Consider the following 19,289-nt stretch of genomic DNA (forward strand, 5'->3'; position numbering starts at 1 on the left):
GGCCCGGGCACTCTGCTCCATCGGTATGGCCCCGCATTCAATACCAGGCTGGGGGGCCTGGGGGGCAGCTGTGGGGTCCGCGGTGACCCTGCCCGGCTCCGGCCCGGACCCCGCCGGCAGCGGGGCGTGTCCCCGGGGGGCGTGGTCACGGAGCGCGCCCCGCTGGCCCCGCCCCCCGCGCTCTGCTCATCATCACGCCACCGGCGGCGCGGGCCCCGCCTCCCTGGCGCCCGCCGATTGGCTGCGGGGCCGGGCGGGGCGGGGCCGGGCGCGCGCAGAGCTTATAGGGCGGGGGGCGGCGGGCGCGGGGCAGCGATGGAGCGCGTGGTGCTGGTGACCGGTGCGAGCGGGTGAGCGGCGCTGAGGGCCGGGAGGGGCGGGCTGGCCTCGGCTCCGCTCGGGTTGCGCTGGGTTCGGTTCGGCTCTCTCTGACACCGTGCCGTTGCAGCGGTGTGGGGCTGGCGCTGTGCAAGCGGCTGCTGGATGAGGATGGCCGCATTCACCTCTGCATCGCCTGCCGCAACGAGCAGAAGAGCGAAGCCACGCGGGACCTCATCCTGGCCACGCACCCCTCTGCCCAGGTGTCCACCGTGGAGATGGACCTGGGTAACCTGGCCTCCGTCCTGCGGGCCGCCCGTGAGCTCCGCTGCAGGTACGGGATCTGTCCCCATGGGACGCCCCCGCCCGCGCTGCGCCCCGCCGGGCACCCCTGACCCCTCCGACCCGGCTCCTGTGCTCTCTCCACGCAGGTTTCAGCGCCTGGACTTTGTCTACCTCAACGCCGGGATCATGCCCAACCCGCACGTGAACTTCAAGGCTCTCTGGCACGGGCTCCTCACCGGGTAGGAGTGTTGCTCCAGCCCCCGCCCGTGGGCAGCACGGGGCGCTGGCACCGCCAGGCCGTGCCCTGGGTGCCGTGCTGAGGAGCCTGCCTCCCTCCGGTGCGAGACAGAGCACGGCCCTGGGGGTGCCCTCCCTTGTGGGGTGGTTTGCCGGCTGAGTGCCGTGCTGCGGTGGCCCAAGGCACCCAGAGCCACCTCTGCTGCCAGGTGTCAGCCCCGCTGGAGGGCAGGAGGTCACCCAGAGCCTGCAGCCACTGCCTGAGAAACGCTGCTGTGTTGAGCTCTGGGTCTCCTCGCTGTTGTTGTGATGCCAGGGTAGGTTTTTGCAGGCTTGTTCAAAGCTGTGGGTCACAGCAGTTTGTGAGGGCCACGGTTGGTGTGAGCGTCGCTGCTCTGTAGGCAGCACACTGACGTGTGTGAGTCTGACAGAACTGCTGGGCTCTTGAGCTCTCCTGCCAGACTGCTTTCCTTGCCTGCATTAGGCATGGCCTGAGGCCTTGGCTAGATGCTGAAGCTTGATGAAGTTATCTGAGAGTGAAATGAGGGAAGGAGGTGTTTTTAACACTACTTTACCATGGTAAAGTGAAGGAAGGGACAAGACTTCTCTGGTCTAGTGAGGATTGAGGCACTTGCAAATAAAGGGCCTGGGATACTCTCTAGATGTTTCCCATCTATTTTGTTAATGGTTTGATGTTGCCCTTGAAAGCAAAGCTGTGTGGAGCCTGTGAGGTGAGGGTACTGCTGAAGGGCTCAAGTGGGGAAGTGGTGGATTCCCCCTGGCAGTGTTCCTCACTAACTCCTGTTCTTGGCTTCCAGGAAGCTGCTCCACATGCTGACCACTGCAGAAGGCATCATGACCCAGACGGACAGGCTGAATGGAGATGGGCTTCAGGAGGTGTTTGCTACCAACCTCTTTGGGCACTTTATGCTGGTGAGGCTTCGTACGAAGATTGAACCCTCAGTCTGATGTTTGATGTGGGTAGGGATGGGTCTGGGCAGTACAGATCTCACAGGTTCAGATGCTGATGGAGGCTGCAGCCTGACAGATAAAGAATGACAGGACAAAGGCTTGACGTTTGTTTGAATGAGCAATAAATGGTGACTTTTGTTGTAAGAGTTAATATAATTTTGAGGTTACTCTAGTGAGCCAGCAGACAGAAGTCAATCATATGTAGCTCTCCATCCAGGATAAATGCTTGGCTGTATTAAATTCTGAGGTGCTCAACTGAGCTGTCCAGCCGAATGAGAGCTGCTCATACAGTGTCTGCTCTTGGCTAGTCTAGGAAAAGCTGTCTGGGAAAGCTGAGAGAAGCTCACAGCCTTAGGTGCTGTAAAGTGATACCCTGAGCCTGGGAAACTGCTGTGTTAAATAAGTTAAGGATTCTTTTTCCAGGTTCGTCAGCTTCAGTCTCTGCTCTGCAGCAACGAGAAGCCCTCACGACTCATCTGGACCTCCTCCAGCAATGCCAGGGAGTCTGCCTTCAGCCTCTCTGACTATCAGCATGCCAAGGGGCAGGAATCATACAGTTCCTCTAAATATGCTACTGACCTGACCAGTGTGGTTCTGAACAGGAAATTTAATGACCAGGTGATGATGGGGTTTGTGTTGCTGCAGAAATCTAATGAGCTGCTGCTGTTTGTAATTATCGTGACGTTGTTGTTACCTAGTTGCATTCATTCACTCATAGCAATCTGATGCATTCCTTAGTGCACAGGTAAGAACTAAACATGGCTGAGGTTGAACTGGTGGTGTGGGGGGTAGGGAATCTGCCAGAGAGATTGCCAGATTCTGGAGTTCTTGCCAGAAGAACTTGCCAAAGTGGGAGATTTTGGGAGCAGTTCTTACCTTGCAAGCTCTACTCCTTAGGTCAGAATTGATGTTAGAGAGCAAAGAGCCTCTGCTTTTTTCAGGTGTCCCTGCCCATCAGCACAGGGCTGCTCTGGCAGTGCTGCCTGGAGCTGCAGGCTCTGCTGATGGCTCTGTGCTGCTGCTCAGGGCAGCCAGGGAGCTGTACAAGCAACTGCCTTCCCTGTCCTGGGGCAGTGATGGGTTGTGCTGGCAGCTGCAGCTCTGCTCCAGCAGTAATGCTTTTGCCTTTCTCAAACACTTCTGGAGAAAATGGTTTAGTCCCAAAAGGCTGAGCTCTTACATATTAAAGAAGAGGTAGTCTTTAGTCTGACTGGGCTGTCATTTTTGGGATATCTGCTGAGCTGCATGGAGATTGCACCAGGAGGCTGCATTTTCTACCCTGGGGGTTTGTAATGGGCATGGATCAAACACAAACCTTTGGACCTCTTAAAAATCACCGCATCTAATTGCTCTCTGCTCTGGTACTTAGTGTAGTAACAAAGTCTGATGTCTGTACACACCCTCTCTGGCTGAGGAGCACTGGGAGGGAAGCAGCATGACCCGTTCTTTTAAGTGTGGTGTAATTGCACACTGACTTTGTTTCTTCTCTGCAGGGTCTGTATTCCAGTGTTGTTTGTCCTGGGCTTGTTATGTCCAATATGACATACAGAATTTTGCCTATCTTTCTGTGGAAGCTGCTGATGCCCATCATGTGGTTGGTGAGTGGATGTCCTGGCTGGTTTTGGGCTGTGACACACATCACTGCAAGTGATATACAGCACACTTTGGCTCCTTGCTGCCTGTGTTGGTGTAGATTTCTTCCTTCTCTTGGGCTGGGCAGGCTGGACCCTGTGTAAGCCTTGCCCTTCTCATCTTGGGGCCCGGTTTCCAAGCTGAGTTTGGAGGTTTGGTGCTGGACACTGGCAGAGGAGCAGGGTTCAGCCCTTCAGCTACAGCAGTGTTTGTCAAAGCTCCCCTTGGAAGCTTTGCCAGTTCTGCTTGGGATTGTGAAACACCATCAGCTTGCTGGCAGCAGAGCTCGGGATGTGGCCCCAGCTTGGCCCCTGTGCTTTGAGATGCTGTTCTTTTCTAGAACAACCTGCTTGCCAGTGGTGTTCTTTCCATTCCTCTAGAAGGCAGTGTTGTTTTTTTCTTTCCAACCCTATGGAAAGCAAAGCTTCCTGCTCCCTGTTGCCTCCCCATCTGCTTCCTCAGAAGTTTCCTTGCCTTTCTTCCTCTGGCCTTCAGCTTTCCAGGTTTGCTGCAGTTCTGTCCCTGAGGGCTGCCTGTTCTGAGCCGTGATGCTCTTGCTGCAAGAGTGGCCTTTCATCTTAAGCTGCCCCAGTTGCAGCAGCTGATCCTGATGGATCACGTTTCTCCTGGCAGCAGAGAGGCAGTGCCTTCTCAGTTGTCCCCAAGGCTGGCACTCCTGCAGATCCCCTCTGCCATTCCTGCCCTTGAGACCCTTCCAGAGGAGGCACCTGCAAGGTGTGTGTGACCTGTTGCTCCTGCCTTGGGTGATCTCTGTGTGGGACCATGGAGTGACACTTGCTGGGGGGCTCCGGAAAGCAGTTTGTGGTGATAAGGGATGCTTTAGTCAGTGTGCAGTGTTGCCTGTTGTCCAGTTTGAGAAGCACTTGTACCTCTGGTAGATTATCTGGAGTGTTTGGGATGCTCAGGGCTTGCCAACAAACCTTGGGCCACAGTACAAACTCTGCCATGTCCTCCTTTTCCCCTCAGATCCGATTTTTTGCCAAAACTTATACTCTGACGCCCTATAATGGAGCAGAAGCTCATGTAAGTAGTTCACAATTTGATTTTAGCATTGCTTCCTTCTGAGTAGCTCTTCTGGGGTCTTGTGGCTGGAGCAAAGAGCCTCTCAGTGGGGCTGGAGGGTGGGAGCTGTGTGTGACCCCCCAGACTCACACAGCAGTGAGTGTGGGGAGCCAGCTGTCCCCAGGGCTGCTCAGCCACGTGGAGCTCTGGGACCTTCACCCAGTACCCATGAAATAAATGGTTTTGGGAAAGCATCCTGACCAGGGAGAATGATGTGGAGGTGGGTGATGGGGAGCACAACGTGTCTCAAACACAGTGGGAGCAAGTGCAGCCATGCTGAACTGCTGTAGCAGAAACCTCCATTACTCTTGGCTGAGGTAGGTCACATCTGAAGGGAGCCAGCTCAGAATTTCAGAGATCACATCTTCCCCTGCCTGGTGGGAGCTCCTGTGGTGTCTTCTCCCGTGTGGCTGGGACAGTGTGTGCTGGACTTGTACATCTTTGTGCTGTTCTTCCAGGTGTGGCTGTTCAAACAGAAGCCAGAGTACCTGGATGCTCTTGTCAAATACCACAGCTGTACTTCTGGACTGGGGAGATGCTACGTGGAGCCTCGCAAGGTCAGTGGAGAGGGGGCTTCCTGCTGCCTCTGCCATCTGCTTTGTATGGGAGGGCTGGTGCCAAGGGTGTCCTGTGCCTGGAGTGGAAGGAAGATGCTTGTTGAGTGCTAAGTAGCAGGAAGGGATGGGGGGTTATCTGCAGTGCTTCCTAGAGTAACTCCTGGCTTAGGGTGGAGTCTGGAAGACAATGGAAGTGATGATCAGAACGGGTTAAGTGTGGGATGATACTTTCCCAAAATATGTTCTGGCTTATGCCCTGGTGACAGAGCATGTCTGGAAATGCACCCTGCTCTGGAAATGCACCCTGCTTGTCCCCAGAGCTGCACTGGCTGCCACCAAGGGATGGTCTCAGTGCTGTTTCCTTGCCTTCCAGATGGATGTGGATGAAGACACTGCCGAGAAACTTTACCAGAAGCTGTTGGAACTGGAGGAGCAGAGTCTAGAGAAATACCATGATCTCTTAGATTAAGTAAAGCTAGTCTCAGTGGGGTGAGAGTCATGTATCAGTAACCTGGGGTTTCTTCATTCTGGTGCTACCTGTGTTGCCAGCTGCTCTGCAGGCACATGGCTTCAGACACAATCTTCCTTCTCGACAGAAGGTGAACAGTTCCTGAAAATGGAAGTGTGAAAACTGAAGAGAAATACTTAGACCTTTGGCTATGGGATTTTTCTTTTGGCATAAAACTGGAGACCTTGAATAGGCAGAGTCTGTCCCAACACAGTTGCAAAGTGGTGTCTTGCAGAAGCATGACTGAGCTGTGTGTGGTTCAGGAGCAGCCTCAGAACCTGTGGTTTCCATCTGGCTCAGGGCAGCAAAGGCAGCAGTCTGGGGTGCTGCCCTGCATCTTGGCTCTGCTGGTGTTTGTAGATGGCTCAGACACATCACCTGTGGCTCATCCTGATGTACTTGAAGGCTCACCTTCAGCAGAGCTGCCTTACACTTGTTCACCAAAGCTGGGGCTGCCTCTGCAGACCTTCTCAACAAGATTGAACCTTACTGGCAGGCAGGGTCTGCCCAGCAGCTGAAACCAAGCTCCTGAAGAGCTGGCCTGAGAAGCACACACCTGCCTCAACTGTGAGGACAGATGCCTTGCTGTCCCCTGGGTATGGGCACTTGAGGGTTTTAACCATGACTGCCTTGAAAGGATGAGGTTAACCTGGACTCAGGGCCAGTCTGCTCTGTTTAGAGCAAGAGTGAGAGGTTACCATGTTGTTTTATCTATTTAACTCTTTTTATAGAATATAAATCTATTGTACCAACCATTCTTCCTGTTGTTTATCTGGAGACTTTCAGCAAGTACCTGCCACCAAGTAACTTCAAGTGCTGTAATGAATAAACGACTGAAATTGAGTTGTCCTTAATGCAGTGGTGTTTTTACTCCAATATCCATCTACTTTTGACTTGGAGGCTTGGCAGGAAACTTAATTGGTGCCTTGTGCTGTAAATCTGTGCGTACCTGGGAAATGTGGAGACTCTCTGCCATGGAAGAGCTGTCAACCACCTTTTTGGCTTGCTTCTTTAGCTAAGGAAAGACATGAGTGATTTCTAAAGACTTCAGTGTGGTTTTGTGTGCTGAGCACCTGTGGGAAGCCTGAGACTATTTCCCAGCCTTAGGCTCTTGGGAGATGTCTTTTGGTGCTTGCTCACCCGCTGTGTCACATAATGACTCTTAATGCTTAATGCACTAATTAATGGTTTAATGCACCTCCCTGGGGCTGCCTGGGGTTGGGTGCTGTTGGAGTGGGAGTGCTGCCTGCTGCCTCCTGCCAGGGTGCCACAGAGAGGGGCTCTGCTAGGAAACCTGCTCAGAGCTAGGAGAATGCAGGCTCTTCATGGATGTGCCTTGCAGGGATGCACATTCACAGAGTCTTGCTTTCATTTTTTAATTTCTTCCCGTCCTCCGCTGGTTTGGAGCAGAGCAGAAGGGTGCTGGCAGCAGAGGTGGATCAGTGTTGAGTTTGGGCTGAGGGGACCCTCCCAGCTCAGCCCTGAGTGAGGCCTGAGCCCAGCAGCACTGGTGTGGGCAGCAATGCACTGGGTTTGGCCTGGCAGTAGAGCAGAATGAGGAGCTGGCCATTGTGGGGTGCTGCTTCCCTCAGCTGGACCTGTTCAGAGCTGTGAAACAGCTTATGTGGGTGTTTATTTAAATGCAATAAAGCCAGTCCCAGCACCAGATCTGCATTCTGTGGCTTTGTTCAGCTGTGTCCTACAACGCCCTGGGAGCGAAGCCCTCTATTTCTGGTGGAGTAGTGCCTTCCCTGCTCCACAGGGAGAGTTGGTGGCTGGTTCTCCTCCCCACAGCATCCTGCAGCAGTCCTTGGCTCCCTGTTCTGCAGGAGATGAAGCACATTGCCCTGGCTGGTTTTAGATGACCACCTTGAGTTTGCTGTGCTTCTGCCCTGGGCTGTAGCAGGTAACACTCACCAACTCCACCTTTAGTGTTCCCCCCACCCCAGTGCAGAGGCACTCAGTCATTTGTTATCCCTGCCTCATTTTCTCTCTGGGCTGAGACAAATGGAATAGCAAGTGTTACTCAAAAACAGTCTGACACAATTGAGCTGAGTGCAACTTAGTGGGGAGTGGGAGGGTCAGGGCTCTTATGCCAAGCTGCTCGCTTGTACTGCCCTGTGCCAGCTGGCACTGCAGCTCTGCCAGGCTTAGGGTTTGAGTGCAGTGAGGTCTGGGGAGCCTAGAAGAGGCAGCTTTGCATGATCTAGCATACTTAAGGAGAATAAATGTCTTCTGATTTATGGGTTTGCTGGTTCTGTTGGGATTTTTTTCTTAAAGCTTGGAAAAAAGGGGGAAATTTCTTGGACGGGCAGAGGTTGATGAGAAGAGCTAGGACCTTTTAGGTCCGTTTATCTCAAGTGTGCCTGTAGGATGAAGTTAGACATTTAACAGGAAAAGCAGGGATGGGATGGAACAAGTGCTTTTTGCCTCTGGAGACCTGAGCTCAGCTTCTGTTCAGAGTGACACAAAGGAGGAGCAAAAGGTGCTGAGCCCTGGGGAGTGGAATGGCCTGGAAAGATGGGATACACTTGTCATTTGCCACAAGCTTTGAGCTGCATGGAGCTGGAGAAGCACAGCCAGCCCAGGGGTCTGCAGAGGAGTCTCTTCAGTGGGAGGAGGTGCTCCCTGTTCTGCGGCCCTGTCACAGGTCCCTGCTTCTCTACAGGGGCTCCTGCCTGCTTTTGTGACCCCAGGCATCATTGTCCCTCCCTTTCTGTGGAAAAAGACTTGGCTGTGCTCAACCTCACTTTGTGCCCCTCTCCTCCATGTGGTGAGAAGCTGGACGTCTTTGCAGCCAAAGGATGGGACTGTTTTGTGGGGGGGGGGGGGGGGAACTTCCCACATTTTTTTTCTTTTGTCCTGAAAGCACAGGTAGGACCTGGATCCCTGAAACAGGGATTGAGGGATTGCCCCAAGGGTGGCTCAGGTGCTGGCTGCTCCCAGGGGCTGGCTGCCCACCCCAGCTGGCTGTGAGAGGAACTGGCCCTTGCTGGGCATGTGCCAGTCTGCAGGGCAGCACGGCTCCTCCTGCTCTGCTCCTGGCCAGCACATGCCTGTGCGTGGAGATCAGTCCCTTGCGGCTGGACCCAACTGCTCTGTGCAATGAGAACAGGTCCTGCCTGGAGCACAGGGCCCTGGCATGCAGGGTGGTGAGAAAAATAGGGAAGAGCTGGCAGTGGCAGCCATGAATCGCTGCTAACACAGGATCTTGCTCTTTGTGATCCTTGGGTATGGAGCTTTCCAGAGAACCTCCAGGGCAGGTCTTCAGTGTGAAAACTCGTTGTGGTTGCTCTGTGAAACCCTGCACAATCAGCTGTGTGAGCTGGTATCTCACAGCTGTGCCTCATCCTGAGCCACTGGTTTTTCACCCTTGTGAGCAAACACACTGCCTTGCTCCAAGCACAGCCTGAGCTCCCCATTGCTTTTCAGCTCACCTGGCTGTCAGCTATGTAGGGCATGGATAACAGAGGGTGGGTGGGAACTGAGCCCTGGCCAAGGAAGGAGAAGGCTTGAGGTTGGTGTCAGAGCTGAAATCCCGTGGCTGGGTGACCTTTGCCTCTCCAGGAAGGGAAGGGAAGGGAGTGGGATGGAAGAGAACAACAAGGACTGGCATGTTCCTGTATGCAGGTGGATGTAATACAGCCAGGCTGTTTGGAAAGATCCAGGCTTAGTGGATGGCAGCTTGGATGTTGAAAGTCTTGGGAGCTGCCCAGCGTGGGGAGAGGAGACACATAGCTCTGAAGGGCTGGGTGAGAAGCAGGGAGCAGAAGCCCCTCTGAGGGTGCTGCAGCAGCGTGACCTCTCTGTCTGGCAGAGAAGAGACAAGAGGGACCTGGGTCTGGGTGGGTTTTGCTGAGAATGGGCAAATCCCAGAGCCAAGACTGCCTCTAGAGTCAGGGAAGATTGTCTGCACTGCTTTGAAAGATGGAGCTGTGCTCAGAGGAGAAATCAAAAAGGGAACTGGTGGATGAGTTTAGGAATAACTCATGAGAAGATTCAGAATGAATGGTAAATTCCTTGTTAAGCTCATCAGTCGATGCTCCTGTGTACAAGGAGAGTTTGGAGGGGCTGTGATGCTGTAATTAACATTGTTGGCCCCAGTGCTCAGCGAGAGGGGCCTGGACAGGCTGCCCTGCCAGAACCCCTCTGCAGATGCAAGGGTTTGTATCAAACCAAAGTGCTAGCAGGGGAGATGGCAGGGCAGGCAGATGACATTCACCTTGGGGCAGAGCAGCTGAGCTGCTCGCTGTGCATTCATTTCTCCCTTCCAGCTGCCTCAAGCACAGCAAACAGGAGTGTGCCTGGGTACCCAGCCCGGGCTCAGGCCGGGCCAGGCAGCACAGATGCTGAGTGTGCGTGCAGGACCCTCTTGGGTGAAGGAGAAGCTGCTAAAGACAAAGATGGAGGCACAGCTCCAGACTTGGCCTCCTGTGTGTTTCTATCTGTCTCGGCAGAAGCTTTGGTCAGCTCAGCTGGGCTTAGTGGGAGCTGTGTCCTTTGGAAGCTCCGTGAGTCACCGTAGCAGCACATGGCAGGTGCAGCAATATTTCACATCTTTGTCATCTGAGCGCAAGGTGCCTCATTCTTGGTGGGCCAGCAAAGGCCAAAGTGGCTGTGGTGGTTTGGGTAAGTCACTTCCAAGCAGCAGTGGGTGAGGGCTGCAGGGATGCTGCTCTGTCCCGGCTGGCCTGTAGAGCCCTGGGACGTGGGAGCACGGCCTGAGGTGCCAGGGGTTTATTGATGGCCACTAACACCCCTCAGAGCAGAGCATGGGCATGGAGGGCAGCTGTGGGCATGGAGGGCAGCGGTGGGCATGGAGGGCAGCGGTGGGCATGGAGGGCAGCTGTGGGCATGGAGGGCAGCTGTGGGCATGGGGGCAGCTGTGGGGAAGGAGGGCAGCTGTGGGCATGGAGGGCAGCTGTGGGCATGGAGAGCAGCTGTGGGCATGGAGGGCAGCGGTGGGCATGGAGGGCAGCTGTGGGGATGGAGGGCAGCTGTGGGCATGGAGGGCAGCTGTGGGCATGGGGGCAGCTGTGGGGATGGAGGCAGCTGTGGGGATGGAGGCAGCTGTGGGCATGGGGGCCAGCTGTGGGGATGGAGGACAGCTGTGGGCATATGGAGGGCAGCTGTGGGGAAGGAGGCAGCTGTGGGGATGGAGGCAGCTGTGGGCATGGGGGCCAGCTGTGGGCATGGCTCCTCCTCTGGGCCCCGGGCTCGCTGCCAGGCGGTGGCAGAGGGCAAGGCCAGTGAAGTTTGGGAGAGGAGCCCATTGCAGGCACGTTGCCTCATGTTTGGGCTGGGAGCACTGGAACAAGGTCAGGGAAGCTGGGATGGCGGGAGCGGTGGCAGCTCGGGCCTGGCTCTGGGCACGGGCAGGGGCTCACATCTGCAGGTGTTCCTTACAGCCCCTGGTGACTTGGCCTTTGGCAGCCCCTGGTCGAGGATGTCCCTCTGGGGCAGGGACAGACAAAGCATTGACAACCTTGGCTCCCTGCAGGGCCACAAGGTGCCAGCCATTCTCCTGCTCTCCTTTCATGCCCTGAGCCATGAGGGTTCTCTGTCCAGGGGTTTTATGCGCTGGCCTTGGGCACCTGAGGGAAGAGGTCTGTCCTCTCACCCAGACTGCAGCTCTAGGGTGAGGGGTCTCCAGGAGGGACAGTGTGTGGGGTCAGTGCAGACCCAAGTGCCCAGCCATGGGGACACCCATGCCTGAGCTCCCTGCTCTGCACGGCGTGGGAGCTCTGGCACACACCCTGTCCCACAGAGCGGCTCTGGGGGACCCCTCTGCCATATACAGGGGACCAGAAGCCCTGCTGGCACTGAAGCTTTGCCTTTCTGAGCCCCAGGCGTGGGGCCAGTGAATCAGCCCAGCAGGCAGCTCTAGGTGGGCGCAGCCACCTCAGCCTCATGGGCACGAGTGGCTTCCTCCCACCCACGTGGGGATGGCCTGTGGCACTTCCATCCCCACCAAAGCCCTTCCCGTGCTCCCGGCGTCACAGGCACAGCGATCACGAGCAGGGACAGCGAGGGAAGGGCATTCCTGCAGGATCTGCTGCTCCTCCATGGACACAGGTGTTCTCTGTGCACTTTGGGAGCTGGCTCTGGCTTCTGCTCTCGTCCCTTTGCCCAAAGCCAAGGCCAACACTGCTGGGGTGCAGAGCAGCAGATTGGCAGGGATATAGGGGAGCAGGGGGAGTGCAAAGCTGAGCTGGTGGGGGTAGGAGCTGGTGGTATGAAGGTGTCCTCTCCAACACCTCCTGGGCCCCTAGAAGCCCACGGGATCTTCAGGGACGCGTGGGCACTGACCATGGCAGAGTGATCTGCTGTTGGTATGCCAGGACAAACAGAGCATGTTGGAACAGGTTCCACAGAATCACAGAGTTGGAAGGAACCCTCAAGGATCATCAAAGCACAACTCCTGGCCCTGCACAGGACACCCCAAGAATCACACCAAGTGCCCGAGAGCATTGTCCAAACACTTCTGAAACTCGGGCAGGCACAAGCACTTCCCTGGAGAACCTGCTCCAATCCCCAACCACCCTGTGGGTGAAGAACCTTCTCCTAATATCCAACCCAAGCCTTGCTGGACACAGCTTCTTGCTGCTCCCTCAGGGTCTCTCGCTGGTCACCACAGAGGAGAGATTGGTGCTTCCCCTTGTGAGGAAGCTGCTGTGAGGTCTCCCCTCAGTCTCCTCTTGTCCAGGCTGACCAAGCAAAGTGACCTCCCTGCTCCTGGCATGGCTTCACCTCCAGGCCCCTCCCCATCAAACAGGACCCCAGGTGGGGCTGGGCAGGGCTGGCGACGCTGGCACGGGTGCCATCCCCGGATGGGCTGCCCAGGGCACCCAGTGGCACGTGCTGCGGGTATGTGGTGACTGCTGGAGAAACCTGTCCCAGCACATCCCACTGGATCAATCACCTTCCCTGAATGTGGCTGCTCAGGCTGATGCTCCCTGCCCGAGGAGCTGAGCTCAATCCATTCCCCAGGGACCTGTCAGTGGTGTCAGTTGTGACACAGGCTGCTGCCAGAGAGGGGTCATGTTTTTATCAGGCCTTGCTAATCCCTATTTTCTCTCCACCTTTTCCCCCTGCCCGTGCATCCCTCAGCGAGGTGCTCATCGGGGATTTGATTGCTGCAGGACAAAGGGCAGCTTTCCCAATGTTTATCAGAGCACTGCTCTGATAAACCATGGCTCCAACCATGGTGGCCTGGGCACCTCAGAGGAGCTGCTTGGAGCAGGACAGGCTGTCCTGGCCCTGGCCCGTGCCCACTTTGCCAGCAGTGCTGAATGCTGTGCAGGGGCTGCCTGGGGTGGGCAGGCCCTGCCTGGCTCTCCCTGCACAGTGCCCGGAGCCCTCAGGTCCATGGTTCAGCTCAGGAGAGGGCAGAGCAGGGCATTAGCAAGGGGGGCACTCCAAGGTGGGTTCCAGTTCCAGCCATGGGGCTCAGCCAGGCTGCTTTCCCTGGAGCCAAAAGAACTGAAGACAACCAGTCCTCGGAGCCTCACTTTTGCCCAAGCTGGAGGCTCCCCCAGAAAGTTCCAAAGGGGTTTTCTGTCTGAGAGGCTGAAACAGAAGGGTTTGCTTCCTTGCTTTGTCCCTGAGCACTTTTATGGCTACCACAAGCCCCTGCTTCCCCTTGAGGGCCCTGCTTGTCCCCTGCCCTGTCTTGGCAGGGCTGCTCTGAGGCCAGCAAGGAGACAGAGCAGCGTGGAGGGGTTCCAGGGCGGGGGAAGGTGTGTAGGCAGGGCGGGGTGCTCCAGTCAGGGCTGCGTGGAGAGATTGCTGTCCTTCTGCAGCAGCACGCTCAGTCAGGCCTTGGTGGAAGCTCAGGGGCTGCTGGTGTGGCTGTGTCAGGTCCCAGTGCCAGCAGGGGCAATGTGCAGGTGGTGCAGTCACCGCGCCGAGGGCAGCGAGGGCACACATGTGCGGTGCCCGGGCAAGGCACTGAAGGGTGGCATGGGCAGACGGAGGGGCAGGAGGACATGCTGGTCCTCCCCAAAGTGATGGAGCAGCCTGGCAGCGTGTGGGCGTGCTGGGAGTGCGCCGAGAGCAGGGCACTGGTGTGGCTGGGTGGCCCAAAGCCGGGACTGCCTTGCCCAGCCCCACGGGGCACAGAGGGCACGTGCCTGGTGGAATGGGATCTGTGTGCTCAAGGAGGTTTGTATTTGGAAACACAGCAGGGCAGAACCTTGCGTTGATCACAGGGGCCAGGCTTAATTACAGTGTGAAGTGGAGATGGGTACAATCAGCTGGCATCTCAGGGAGGCTGGATGGAGCAGCTGCATCCCTGAAGGAGCTGGCTATGAGTTAGGGTCGAAGGTATGGACACACCCTTGTTTTTACCCACTGGATTTCTTTGTCATCTTCTGCGCTGTTCAAACCAGAACTAATAGCCAGAGCTGTTTTCCTGGCTGTGCCATGCAGGGCGTTTCCACGGTACTCTGTAGGTGCCAGTGCCAGCACAGGACAGAATCCCTTGATGTGTAGGAAAGCCCAGGTGAATCCCAAAAGTCTTTGACACCAATGGGAAAATGTCAGGCCCCAGCATCTGCCACCATTTGGTGAATGGGAACAGAAAGCCAGGAATTTCAGCATAACATTATTATAAAGCAGAACTTGTATGAAGTCCCACTTTGCTCACACTGCAGTAATCTGTCCTGAGCTTTGCAATCAGTGCCTGTGCAGCTCAGCTTAGTGCTGAGCTTTTCCTAAACCCAGCCTTAAGCTACTCTTATAAGCTCTTGTGGATGGACCAGAGCTGCCCAGGAAGCCTGGGGCCCTTCCCAGCCAGCCAACCCACCTGACACAGTGCAACTCACCTGGCCTGCTCCTGGCTTCAAAAACCGTGCTTGGAAAGTTCTGTTATAACTGGTTTTAGGACATATTTTAAAACACATTTTTTGTTCCGGCTTGGACAGGTCTCCTCCCCAGTGCAGGTGCTCTGCAGAGGAATGCTGAAGGGTCAGGCTTGGGGCAGTTGTGGCTCCGCTCCCGTGGACAGCCCCGGAATGGTTTCCGGAGCGTGTGCCTGCTCACCCAGCTATCATTTGACTCACAGACATAAACAAAAAGCTCGCTGCTGAGGCCAGCAGGGCAACCTCTCAAATTGCTGGGCAGCTCTGGGTCACGTCACGAGTTTTCCTGCCAGGTTAATTCCCTCCATGGGCTGGATTTCCTCCTCCAGCGGATGGACGTAGGAGGGAGCTTCCCTCAGCCTGGGCGCCTGGGCCAAGCTGTGTGGTGGAGCTGCTGCCGAGGCGCTGCTCTGATTGCTGCGCCCCTGCCCGGCTCTGCGGCCTCCTGCCACCCCAGCACAGGCTGTGCCAGGCGAGTGGCAGCGCTGGGCACGCCTCCCGCTCACACTCTCACCCGTGCCCGTGGCAGCTGCAGAAGCGTTGCCTGCAGGAGGCCTGGCTGCTGCTGGCAGCAGGCACGGCTCTGTGGAGCCCAGGAACGTGGGGACGGATCCACCAGCCTCTCTCTGTCTGTGGCCTCTGCAGGCACACGCCTCGCAGGATCCAGCGGGGCTCTACAGACACCACGGCACCAAAAGCCACCTGAGCCGAGGCCACAGGCTCTGGGAAGAGCTCCAGCACATACCAGGAGCATGCAAAGATCAACCGCAGCCTGCAGCTCACCTTGCTCACCTCCGGGCCAGATAAGGAGGAAGATGATGTGTCCCATCCTTGTGATGCTAGGCATCTTTCAGGTTTTGACCCTAAGTTTTCTGACACGTGTCCTTTCAGACTGGCAGGAGTGCCTGGCAGGCTGGAGGCTTGGTCTGCCCCGCAGAGACAGTCTGGGGAAGATGGGGTGGCAGGGACCTCACGCAGCTCAGCACAGAGAAGGGCAGGAGCAGCCCCCACACCAGCATGTGCCGGGCCGCCCAGCGGGAAGGGAGCTTGGCAGAGAAAGCCATGAGGGGGCTGGCAGGGAGCAGGCTGGGCAGGAGCCAGGAACACGCCTTGGCAGGGAACAAGGTGGAGGGTGTCCTGGGAGCATTAGCTGAGGGCTGAGAGCGGGCACAGGGAGGATCTTTCCCCCGCACTCAGCGCTGCGTGGCCACACCTGGAGTGCCGCACGCAGCGTGGGGCTGGCCGGCAGCGGGAGAAACCCTGGAGAGCTCCAGAGGGGTCACTGCCATGGAGGAGCACTGGAGCATCTCTCCTGCGGGGCAAGGCCGGGCGCGCCGGGGCCTGCGCCGCCCGGGGGAGGCTCGGGGGGCGCGGGCAGGCCGGCACGGCTCCGAGGGCCGGCAGGGAGCGCTGCCATCGCCGGGAGCTGCGAGGAGCCGCAGCCCCGAGCGGGGGATCCAGCTCCGGGCCGGGCCGGGCCGCGCGGGGGAGCTGCGGCCCCGCCAGAGGGACCGGCGGGACGGGCCGAGATCGGGCACACCGGGATCCAGCCCCAGCATCCCGGGGATCCAGCTCTGGCATCTGGGGGATCCAGCCCCAGCATCCCGGGGATCCAGCTCGGGCATCCCGGGGATCCAGCACCGGCATCCCGGGAGTCCAGCCCCAGCATCCCGGGGATCCAGCTCGGGCATCCCGGGGATCCAGCACCGGCATCCCGGGGATCCAGCTCCAGCATCCTGGGATCCAGCTCGGGCATCCCTGGGGATCCAGCTCGGGCATCCCTGGGGATCCAGCCCCAGCATCCCGGGGATCCAGCACCGGCATCCCGGGATCCAGCTCCAGCATCCGGGGGATCCAGCTCTGGAATCCCGGGGATCCAGCTCGGGCATCCCGGGGATCCAGCTCGGGCATCCCGGGGATCCAGCTCGGGCATCCCTGGGGATCCAGCTCCAGCATCCCGGGGATCCAGCTCAGGCATCCCTGGGGATCCAGCTCCCACATCCCAGGATCCAGCTCTGGAATCCCGGGGATCCAGCTCCAGCATCCCGGGGATCCAGCTCAGGCATCCCTGGGGATCCAGCTCGGGCATCCCGGGATCCAGCTCGGGCATCCCGGGATCCAGCTCCACCATCCCGGGATCCAGCTCCAGCATCCCGGGGATCCAGCTCGGGCATCCCGGGGATCCAGCTCGGGCATCCCTGGGGATCCAGCTCCAGCATCCCGGGGATCCAGCTCAGGCATCCCTGGGGATCCAGCTCGGGCATCCCGGGATCCAGCTCCACCATCCCGGGATCCAGCTCCACCATCCCGGGATCCAGCTCCACCATCCCGGGATCCAGCTCCAGCATCCCGGGGATCCAGCTCCAGCATCTCGGGATCCAGCTCGGGCATCCCGGGGATCCAGCTCCCACATCTCGGGATCCAACTCTGGCATCCCGGGGATCCAGCCCCAGCATCCCGGGGATCCAGCTCCCACATCCCAGGATCCAGCTCGGGCATCCCTGGGGATCCAGCTCGGGCATCCCTGGGGATCCAGCTCTGGAATCCCGGGATCCAGCTCCAGCATCCCGAGGATCCAGCTCGGGCATCCCGGGATCCAGCTCGGGCATCCCTGGGGATCCAGCTCGGGCATCCCTGGGGATCCAGCTCCACCATCCCGGGGATCCAGCTCGGGCATCCCGGGGATCCAGCCCCAGCATCCCGGGGATCCAGCTCCAGCATCTCGGGATCCAGCTCGGGCATCCCGGGGATCCAGCTCCCACATCTCGGGATCCAACTCTGGCATCCCGGGGATCCAGCTCCAGCATCCCGGGGATCCAGCTCGGGCATCCCTGGGGATCCAGCTCTGGAATCCCGGGATCCAGCTCCAGCATCCCGAGGATCCAGCTCAGGCATCCCTGGGGATCCAGCTCGGGCATCCCGGGATCCAGCTCCCACATCTCAGGATCCAGCTCCAGCATCCCAGGGCTCCAGCTCCCACATCCCAGGATCCAGCACCGGCACCCCAGGATCCAGCTCCAGCATCCCAGGATCCAGCACCGGCATCCCGGGCTCCAGCTCCCACACCCCGCGGGGTCCCACCCCGGGCACCCGCCCGCCCCCGGGAGCCGCCCCCAGGGCGCCCGGCAGCCTCAGGTGTCCCCAAGGGGCAGATGTGCCGCCTGTGCCGTCCGTCTGTCCTGCCGGTCTCAGCACGCTCCGGCGTCCCGAGGAGGCACCGCCCCAGCCCTGGCCCGGCCTGACCCGCGGTGTCCCCTTGGTGCAGGGCCCCAGACCAGCACAGAGGGCGAGGCACCAAGGACAGGCTTTCAGGTTTTTGCACCCACAGCTCCCGGCACAGCCATAGTCGTTGCCTGTCCTGAGACTTGAATTCCCTTTTGCCCAGACCTGGTGGTGTTTGTTCTTGTTGCACTTTGAAGAGCACTGTCTCCCTGCATCCTTGGGCAGCCCTGGCTCTGCTTGAGCCCAGTAACAGAGTGCAGTCAGCTCTGGGGATACTGGGGCCTCCTGCTCTCATCAAAGTTTGGGCCAGTTTCCATCAGCAAGACAGAAAAGCCAGAACCACACCTTCTTGCTCTGCTGTCCTCAGCAATCTGTGGATTTGTCTTGTTTTTTTCTTGAAGGAGGACTATTCAGACTCTGGAGATGGTTGCTCTGAACCCAAAGTGCCTGTCAGTTTCTCTCCTTGCCCCCAAAGGACCGGATTAAATCCATCTTTAACCCAAACTAAACACCACCATAAGAAATGCTTTCTTCCCCTTCGAAAGCAAAGAAATCAGCAAGGTGTGTCAGTAACATGTGAAACCCCTCCTTTTAGCTTTGAAATAGCGTGGTCGATTTGTTTTCCTTCTGTTTTTCCAGCCTTTGGAAGCAATCATTGAGAAAAGGCCTCCCCAGTTTCAGGTGCTATTTGCTGTGCAGCTCTGTGGGCTGGTGCCCCTGCCAGCCTGGCAGTGCCATGGCCGCTCGGGGCTCTGGTGCCCTGGGCTGGTGTTGCTGCCAGCCTGGCAGTGCCATGGCTGCTCGGGGCTCGGCTGCCCTGGGCTGGTGCCCCTGCCAGCCTGGCAGTGCCATGGCCGCTCGGGGCTCTGGTGCCCTGGGCTGGTGTTGCTGCCAGCCTGGCAGTGCCATGGCTGCTCGGGGCTCTGGTGCCCTGGGCTGGTGTTGCTGCCAGCCTGGCAGTGCCATGGCTGCTCGGGGCTCTGCTGCCCTGGGCCAGCCGGGCACGGGCTGGGCAAGCGCTGGCCCGGCAGCCCCAGCACAGGGGCTGTGCCGGCAGAGGAGGCAGCTGCCCTCGGGGAAGCTGAGCCATGGAAACACAGGCCTGTGCTCAAGGGACCCATTATCCCTGAGAGAGGCTGCTCGGGGGAGGCTTTTAGAGATGCCTTTGCCTCCCGCTGCTCTCCCGCTGCCGAAGGCTGGCTGTCCTTCTCCTGCCAGCCTCCCTGGTTGCTTCCCGCCCTGCTCTGCTGTGCTCAGCGCTGCCGCAGGGACCCACACGGCCCTGGCCCCCTCTCCTGGCTTCCCTTCCCAGGGAGGCCGGAGGAAAGGGAGGCACAGCGCCATCCCACACGAATCCTGAGGTCAGCATCGTCTGCCATCCCCTTGCCACAGCCGCTTCCTCTCTCACACGAGATGTTTTCTTTGTGTCTGGCAGCTCCATCCCTGCGGAGCCACCGTGGGAGAGAGGGGTGGAATGGAGCAGCTGGAGTCCCCCTAAGGAGGGTGCCTGCTCCCGGGGCTGCAGGCACCAGATTTGGGGTGGTTTTGAGACCCTGCATTAGGGACTGCGGGCGCTTGGCTTGTGCCTTGCTTCAGCAAGAGCTCACACGACCT

At 58.2% G+C, this 19,289-nt stretch overlaps 1 protein-coding gene across 1 annotated transcript; it reads left to right on the forward strand.

The window, feature by feature from the left end:
- The first annotated feature begins 302 nt into the window (after window positions 1-302).
- Window positions 303-6,435, forward strand: HSD17B7 (hydroxysteroid 17-beta dehydrogenase 7). Its single transcript, XM_063165329.1, has 9 exons — window positions 303-350; window positions 449-652; window positions 750-842; window positions 1,659-1,773; window positions 2,236-2,430; window positions 3,306-3,410; window positions 4,432-4,488; window positions 4,986-5,084; window positions 5,458-6,435. The coding sequence occupies exons 1-9, from the start codon at window positions 316-318 to the stop codon at window positions 5,551-5,553; spliced, it is 999 nt and encodes a 332-aa protein (XP_063021399.1). The 5' UTR covers window positions 303-315; the 3' UTR covers window positions 5,554-6,435.
- Window positions 6,436-19,289: the final 12,854 nt, after the last annotated feature.

Source organism: Melospiza melodia, chromosome 11, assembly GCF_035770615.1.
Source record: "Melospiza melodia melodia isolate bMelMel2 chromosome 11, bMelMel2.pri, whole genome shotgun sequence".
Lineage (NCBI taxonomy): Eukaryota > Metazoa > Chordata > Aves > Passeriformes > Passerellidae > Melospiza > Melospiza melodia.

What these genes read in the sequence shown, in the direction of transcription:
- HSD17B7 (XM_063165329.1), top strand. Translation starts at nt 316, where the DNA reads ATGGAGCGCGTGGTGCTGGTGACCGGTGCGAGCGG. An exon ending in ACAGGAAATTTAATGACCAG is followed by an intron (nt 2,431 to 3,305) that starts GTGATGATGGGG and finishes TCTTCTCTGCAG; the next exon opens with GGTCTGTATTCCAGTGTTGT. An exon ending in TGATGCCCATCATGTGGTTG is followed by an intron (nt 3,411 to 4,431) that starts GTGAGTGGATGT and finishes TTTTCCCCTCAG; the next exon opens with ATCCGATTTTTTGCCAAAAC.